The sequence below is a fragment of the Austrofundulus limnaeus genome, unplaced genomic scaffold (assembly GCF_001266775.1).
Source record: "Austrofundulus limnaeus strain Quisiro unplaced genomic scaffold, Austrofundulus_limnaeus-1.0 Scaffold300, whole genome shotgun sequence".
In the NCBI taxonomy this organism is placed as follows: domain Eukaryota; kingdom Metazoa; phylum Chordata; class Actinopteri; order Cyprinodontiformes; family Rivulidae; genus Austrofundulus; species Austrofundulus limnaeus.
The window spans coordinates 356,647-364,303 of NW_013952702.1; the positions used below are offsets into that span (position 1 = coordinate 356,647).

The 7,657-nt window shown below is 37.4% G+C and overlaps 2 protein-coding genes across 2 annotated transcripts in view; one reads left to right on the forward strand and one right to left on the reverse strand.

The window, feature by feature from the left end:
• zmp:0000001082 (integrin alpha-M) overlaps positions 1–5,326 on the forward strand; it is a 19,796-nt gene extending 14,470 nt beyond the window's left edge. Inside the window, exons 21-31 of the mRNA XM_014021631.1 lie at positions 738–836; positions 967–1,046; positions 1,143–1,214; positions 1,318–1,393; positions 3,210–3,317; positions 3,403–3,444; positions 3,516–3,641; positions 3,717–3,824; positions 3,935–3,967; positions 4,050–4,160; positions 4,234–5,326. Coding sequence (XP_013877085.1) covers positions 738–836; positions 967–1,046; positions 1,143–1,214; positions 1,318–1,393; positions 3,210–3,317; positions 3,403–3,444; positions 3,516–3,641; positions 3,717–3,824; positions 3,935–3,967; positions 4,050–4,160; positions 4,234–4,497 — 1,119 coding nt within the window. The 3' untranslated portion in view covers positions 4,498–5,326. The remainder of the gene's footprint in view (positions 1–737; positions 837–966; positions 1,047–1,142; positions 1,215–1,317; positions 1,394–3,209; positions 3,318–3,402; positions 3,445–3,515; positions 3,642–3,716; positions 3,825–3,934; positions 3,968–4,049; positions 4,161–4,233) is intronic.
• Positions 5,327–6,231: 905 nt separating this feature from the next.
• LOC106526912 (uncharacterized) overlaps positions 6,232–7,657 on the reverse strand; it is a 16,392-nt gene continuing 14,966 nt past the window's right edge. Inside the window, exons 11-12 of the mRNA XM_014021635.1 lie at positions 7,115–7,204; positions 6,232–6,965 (exon numbers count right to left, since the gene is read on the reverse strand). Of these exons, the coding sequence (XP_013877089.1) occupies positions 6,769–6,965; positions 7,115–7,204 (287 nt within the window). The 3' untranslated portion in view covers positions 6,232–6,768. The remainder of the gene's footprint in view (positions 6,966–7,114; positions 7,205–7,657) is intronic.

Sequence of the window (7,657 nt, forward strand, 5' to 3'; positions counted from 1 at the left end):
GTAGACTTGTGTCCATTCTGGTCCTGTCAGACAGTGGACTTGTGCCCATTCTGGTCCTGTCAGACAGTGGACTTGTGCCCATTCTGGTCCTGTCAGACAGTGGACTTGTGTCCATTCTTGTCCTGTCAGACAGTGGACTTGTGTCCATTCTTGTCCTGTCAGACAGTGGACTTGTGTCCATTCTTGTCCTGTCAGACAGTGGACTTGTGTCCATTCTTGCCCTATTAGATCTCAGTGCTGCATTTGATACAATTGATCACAATATTTTATTACGTAGACTTGAACTTGATATTGGGATTACAGGAACAGCTCTAAAATGGTTTGAGTCCTATTTAACTGATAGATTTCAGTTTGTTAATGTTAATAATGAATCTTCTTCTTACACCAGAATTAGTCATGGAGTTCCTCAGGGTTCAGTGCTTGGACCAAACCTCTTTAYTTTGTATATGTTTCCTTTATGTAAAGTTATTAATCAGCATGGGATAAATTKCCATTGTTATGCTGATGATACTCACTTATATTTATCCATGAAACCTGATGAATCCAACCAGTTAATTAAGATGGTGGTGATTATGTGTTTGTGTGTCTTTGTAAAMACAATTTACAAAGTTTACACAACAGCACTAAACTATAACACAAAACATTCTAAAAAGCTGAAACATTTATTTTATTATGTAGTTCTACATTTAAACCTGGATCTTTACAGCACTGTAACAGGTTCTATGTTGTCCCAYCAGTCCACCAGGTCAGCCCTGTTCCACTGTAGGGACCTGGATGGAGTTGATGACAAAACCGTGTGCGGCATCAGCCTTCCAGTGTACCGCAGCAGATCCTCTGTGAGTCAAACCACACATCCTGACAGACAGAAAGAGGTTTCACAAGTCAAGAACTGAGAGCTGCTCTGAATACTGTTTAACCATTTTCTGCTTGAGTTGGAGCTCATGTCTTTGTTTTTTSGTCTTGAAGGCAACGTTCCACACTGCTTTCCACGTCTCAAAGGATTTTCCGTGGAATGACACCCTGCTGATGACTGTAACTGGAAACAGGTACCYGGAAGTTTTGTTTTTTTAACAATCAGAAGAAAGAAAAAAAATGATGTACTGCCAAAAAAGTAATGCTGACGATGTATTTTGCATCCTCAGTGACAACTCCAAGATGGTTTCAGTGAACAAAAGTATCCTAGTACAATATCAGATCGCAATGGCCCTAACAATGCAAGTACAATTACTCACGCAATAGTATTTTGAAATGCAYATCTGCCATATTTAACCCAATAATAATCTGTTTATCTCTCCAACTTCCTCATATTCTTACTAGAAATGAAGACACCGTTTCCTATTTAAACTTCACGACAGAGGATCCTGCATCTAAAAATATGGAAATTGTTTATAAAGTGAGTCTACAGTCAATGCAAAGCAGGAAAGCAAATGTGTTTATTTTACACATACAGTAAATGGAATCTTCACATAATGAGATGATGTTATGTGTTCCTTCCACCCATGATCAGCTATGATAAAGTTTCTCATGGTGCACTGATCTCAGGAGTGAAATACTTCATTGATATACTGGACAATGCATCTTCACACCAAGGTTAACCATGAGATGAAGATGCATTGATWTACTGGACAATGCATCTTCACCTCATGGTTAACCTTGGTTCTTGGGACTCGGATGGGCTAAGAATTAAGAARCTAGCTGGCTCCTAGGATCTGTGATGTCCAAAAGGATCTTTATGTTTATGTTTAGCGATACAAAGTAAACATAGTTGGGCTAACCCCCGAAAATTGTTGGCTCTAAAACTTGGAACAGGGGTTGGATGCTCCTCTACTTCAAAGCTGCCCAAAGAGGATACTCACGTGGTACTCACAAGTCCTCAGTTATGCTAGAGGCTGAGCCTGATGTCCGAACCTCTGAACCAGGAGGAGCCATGTGGTTTTTGTTTGGGTTGTAGAACAGCAGACCAGAGTTGCAAAGTTGTTGARGGGATGATTGGAGTTTTGTGGTCCAGTCCAACTAATGAACTAGGAAAAGTCTTACAAATACCAAGTATACTGGTGGTGTTTCTCAGTCCATGGAATGGTAACCCTAGCTAGTATATAAAAGGTCAACTAGACTTATTTAATTCTTGGAAAAGCTTTGCTTTTCATCTAAGTATCTTTTGCAGTACGCCCAGAGATTTTGGTGGGTGTTGCTTGGGATGGTGCTGTGGGAGTACAGGGCATTGGGGTCACTCTTAATAGCTACCTGGTCCTTGTGTAACCAAAGCAAAAGCTATGGCTACATCCTTGGCACAAAGTTGAGATACACTATGTTGCCAAAAGTATTCGCTTACCTGCCTTGACTCACATATGAGCTTAAGTGGCATCCCATTCCTAATCCATAAGGGTTCAATATGACATTGGTCCACYTTTGCAGCTAGAACAGCTTCAACTCTTCTAGGAAGGCTGTCCACAAGGTTTAGGAGTGTTTATGGGGATTTTTGACCATTCTTCCAGAAGCACATTTGTGAGGTCACATACTGATGTTGGACAGAAGGCCTGGCTCTCAGTCTCTAATTTAATTCATCCCAAAGGTGTTCTTTCAGGTTGAGGTCAGGACTCTATGCAGGCCAGTTAAGTTCATCCACACCAGACTCTACCAATGTCTTTATTGACCTTGCTTTGTGCACTGGTGCAAGTCATTTGGATGGGTGAGCAAATACTTTTGACAATATAGTGTACTTTTGTATGCCAAGAGGGAGCAAAAGGTTTTGCCTGTGCCATAAGGGGATGGATGACATGAAGATGGGAACAAAATAATGCATGCAGCTACACTATATTGGCCTACAGATTGGGATTTTTTTCTTCATCAACAAGAACACTGTTCTGGACTGTCATGGTAAATAAAGACTTGAGTCAATAGGCTCAAGATCCAATTTCTGCATTCCAGCTCTCACAATTGGTTTTGAGGTATAGATTTTGACTGTATAGGGAGATTTGTGACACAACCGGTTGAAATGACCTCTGCAGGGTGGCCAGGCTCAGCTTTAGATGAAAGTCTTGACAATCCGAGGAGCTTGAAGTTGAACTGCTGCTTCTCATTGAGAGGAGGCTCAAGCATCCCTCCTGGTTGCTTCAATCTATATTATCTTCACAACATGACTGTAAATCAGCAAATGAAGATGGTGAATGGATTTTATAACACTGTAAATGTTTTCTGCTTATTTACAGTTGGACAATATTGGTTTTAAGGATTTTCCAGTTGAYGTGTCTCTGTTCTTCCCAACTAAACTGGAACACAACTTTGAAGTGATCGATTATAAAGTTTCTGTTTCACAGGTATTTTTTTTATTTTCTTACTTAAATGGCAGCTGTTTCTAACTACAAACCTTAAATATTTTCATTCTGCTTCTAATTCTTTAAGAACAAAACTCAGTGCTCGAAGAGTTCCAACCTGAAATCTGAGGTGAGTTCAGCCGATTGAAATCTTCAGATTCAAACTGAGCTTAAATAACATGAAGTGTTGCTTTGTTGCAGTCCTGCTCAGCAGAAAAAAAGTGTGTCCTTGTGAAGTGTAATACTTTTATTTTGAAGAGTTATTCAAATGTTGAGTTTCGGCTGAAGGGAAACGTACATTTTAAAGACATCCAGCAACATGCAGTGGTATGTATTTTAGCAACTGAAGATAAAATGTGTAGTAAGCATGATTTTTCTTAAGTAATACGCTTGACTTTACAGAATCTTGGGTTTTTTAAACGCTATACTGGAGACGGCAAAGAAGTCAAATTAAGGAGTTTTATACAAGTTGACTACGACAAAAAAACTTTTGTTCTGGCTTCTCATAAGGTTGGTTTAAGGTTGACCAAAGGAAAGCCTATTGTAAAATACTGCTCTGAAAGGATCTGATCTATTCTCTTTTTTTCTGTTTTGAACCTTATTTTCTGCACGGCAAACAGGAGTGGAAGGATGAAAACCCAACCAAGAAATCGGTACCAATGCTCGTCTTCAATAAATCTTAATTACAAACAAGTTTTCAAATTGAAATCATAATTAATTTCTTTCTGCCAACAGGCTGAAGTTCAGGTTGAGCTCATAATCCTGCCGAACCAGCTGCTGATCATTTTAACTGGAGCTGTACTGGGACTGTTGCTTCTGATCATAATCACGGTCATCATGTTTAAGGTGAGATTTCCGCCATTATGTTATGTCAAATGATATTTGTTTGGTCTAATGACTGTTCTAATTCTGTCACAAGATGGGCTGCTTCAAGAGAAAAACCTCAGAGTATTTTCAGGAGCAAGCCGACAGTGATTCCATTCAATACGAAAAAGCCGCCGCAAAGACCCCCGTGCCAACCAATGAGACGACGACCATGTCAGAAACTGATGAGAAGTTCGACCCGGCTCCAGAAAACAAAAAGCTTATTGATAACAGCGAGGCTAACGCCTGCCCTGTCAAAGAAAAAGACCCAGATTTGTCTCTAAGTGTAAATGTTTCACAATTTGACGCAGATTTTTAATCAAACCAAACACGTGACTGGGAGAACAGGAATGAGGAATTACTGTAGAATTAAAAACTGAAAACGTTTTAAACCTTTCTGGCAACTACTTTTCAAGAAACTACAGCTAAAAAAATTTTAAAATCAGAAAACTGAGCTTCATGTCTCTGTAAAAATAACAAAAAAACAGAGCTGTACTTGTGTTGGGCTCAGCCGTTTTGACAAAGTACAATATGATATTTGTTCTCAGTCTCYGACGATGTTTACTGTAAATATACTCATTGATTTAAATATGTAGAATCTTAGCAATACAAAATGCTTATAAGATGCGACCATGTCTGCAAAAACAATAAACAAAAAACAGAAATCCAGTGGTGGGTCCAGTTCCACTAATCCTCTGATGACTAGCTTCTCATTTGGATTAGCTTTTTGCTAACTTTGACAACTGTTAACAGACCCATCTGCTAAATTAGAGTCCACTAATTTTAAGTCCACAAAAAAAAAGTTCTAATTTTATGCAATTTATCCCAAATTGAATAAAAATTATCTCCTTTGTTGCAGGTCTGGACAATATTTAAATTACAAATACACAAAACGACTTAGGGTTATTGGTTTCTTCTTGAAAGCATTTTTAAACTAAAAGAAAAGTGGGAAAAAAAGATCAGCGATGTTTCAGTTGATTAAATAAAAACGTTTGCAGACAGATTTTTAAAACAATGCTAGTTGACAAGCTGAGCGTGTTGCAGGATACATATGGAATAGCTGTTACAAAAATGTGCATGTTTATTTTATGCAAAGAAAACATCTATAATCATAAGAAATGCTGGATTAAACCTATTCTTTTTGTAAATATTTGTTTTACGATAAATGCATGCTTCAGATTAGACTTTAGATTCTGAAAGGATAAACGGTTGATTGGTAGGATGGATGGATGTTTAGATAGATAGACAGATAAAGAGATGGATCAATGGATGGATGGATGGATGTTTAGATAGATTGACAAAGAGATGGATGGATGGATGCATGGTTGGTTGGATGGATGAATAGATGGATGGTTGGATGGATGAACAGATGGATGGTTGGATGGATGACTGGTTGAAAGGATGGATGGATGCATGGTTGGTTGGATGGATGGATGGATGCAGGGTTGAAAGAATGGATGGATGCATGGTTGGTTGGATGGATGCATGGATGGATAGACAGATAAAGAGATGGATCAGTGGATGGATGGGTAGATGGACGGATGGATGGATAGATGGTTGGATGATAGATGGACGGATGGATGGATGGTTGGATGATAGACGGACGGATGGATGGATGGTTGGTTGGATGGATGGATGGATGGAGGGATGGATGAGTTTGTGACGTTGCAGCAGTTTTGAAAACATATAATAAATGTTTACGAAACATTTTTGCACATTTAATAAACAGATAAAAATAGTTTGTGATTCTGAAACTGTTGTTTTTTATGACTCCTTTAAATCAYTGAACAGAAAATGTAAACCTCTGCAGAGTTTATATTTTTTCCTTGTTTAATTTTATTGTTAGAAATAAGATTAGATTGAAATGTTTCTCCTGTAGAACATGTTGGCACATTTTTTATATTCCGTTTTAAAATTTACAGTTTTTATAAAATCACACCCAGCTGAAGTTTTATTACAAAACTTTCCAGTCCTCACAAATCTGTAACACTGTAATTGTGAATAAAATATATAATAAATATTTTTGTCTCTTCTGTTTGACAGATGAAAAGAGTTTTAATTCTTTACACAACTTTATTGAGTTAAAGTGACACCTATTGACAGGATTTAAAAGCTGCAATATATTTTAAATCCTTTGAAAAACAAATTCAAGAAAAGTAAAATAACATGAGATATATGGAATGAAAACTAAGAGATTTTCATTATTTATTTTATCAGGAAAAAAAACTATGTTAAAGAGATTTTAATCAGCAGCAGATTTGTCATTTTAATTCTTGCAGATAACAAGTTTAGTTGTTTCTATTGTTTGTTTTACACACAAAAACTGATTTCTATAACTGTACCATTACATAAATACATTAAAGGTACAGGTTGGGAAGCACTGAACCTTAGGTGTACAAATACACCCAGAATATAGATTATCTTATTGAAGTGAATAAAACAGGTTTGATTTGGACAAAAAGTATACACATTAAGATTGAAGGTTGAACAGTTGAACAAGGTTGACAGAAAACGAGTTTCCAGTTAATTTCAGGTCTTCAGAACCTTCCTTCAGTTTGTAAAGATCACAGCCCAGAAGCAGCAGGAGGATTCAGAGTTTGTGGAAAACTGTGGCGTCTAAAGTCTTAAAAAGGTCTCTGAGAGGCGTCACCATGTTTCTGTTCACCTCCGAGGCGTTACCTCCCAGCTGCCCGAGACGAGGCGCCGTCACCTGAGGCCCGCTCGCACCTGGACGGGTGACCTTCGACCTGCCTGGTGCCTCGGCGCTCCTCTTCCCCTTTTCACCTCCTGGAGCCAAATCAGGAGATAAATCCTCCAACCAGGTGCCAGCTGTTGATTCACTCATCAAAAATAAAGTTTCTAATCATCTTGCAGTCCCCCGAACCATAATCCAATCAAATCAAGAGCTGCATCAAGGTGAAGGTAAGAGGTCAAACCTGAGTGGATGAAGTCCTGAGGTTCTCCGTCCTCCTGGTACGGCTTCAGATGAAGAAAAAGGGTTTTCAGAACAGAGTTGGATGATGTTTCTGCAACACAACATACAAAGTAAAAATGTGACCCGTCACATCGAAACAAGGATTAAGTCTAAAAGTGGTATATGGAAAAATAGGCAAATAAAAAAATTAATATAACTAATAAATAATAATAAAAGTGGTATATGGAAAAATAGGCAAATAAAAAAATTAATATAACTAATAAATAATAATAAAAGTGGTATATGGAAAAATACGCAAATATAGTGTTTTGATTAAAACGTGCAAAAATTGCATTTAGTCAAAACATAATGAATAAATGCCTTATCAATGTTTCAATTCTTCTTCTTTTTAATCAAGCTTATCCCTCTGCATGATTTTATCATTGGTTTTAATTACTTTAAACAGAGTTGTTGGTTTTTTTGTAGCACTTTGACATTTTTGTTAATGAAAAGTACGGTACAAATTAAATTCATTATTTATTATTATTATTATTATTATTATTAT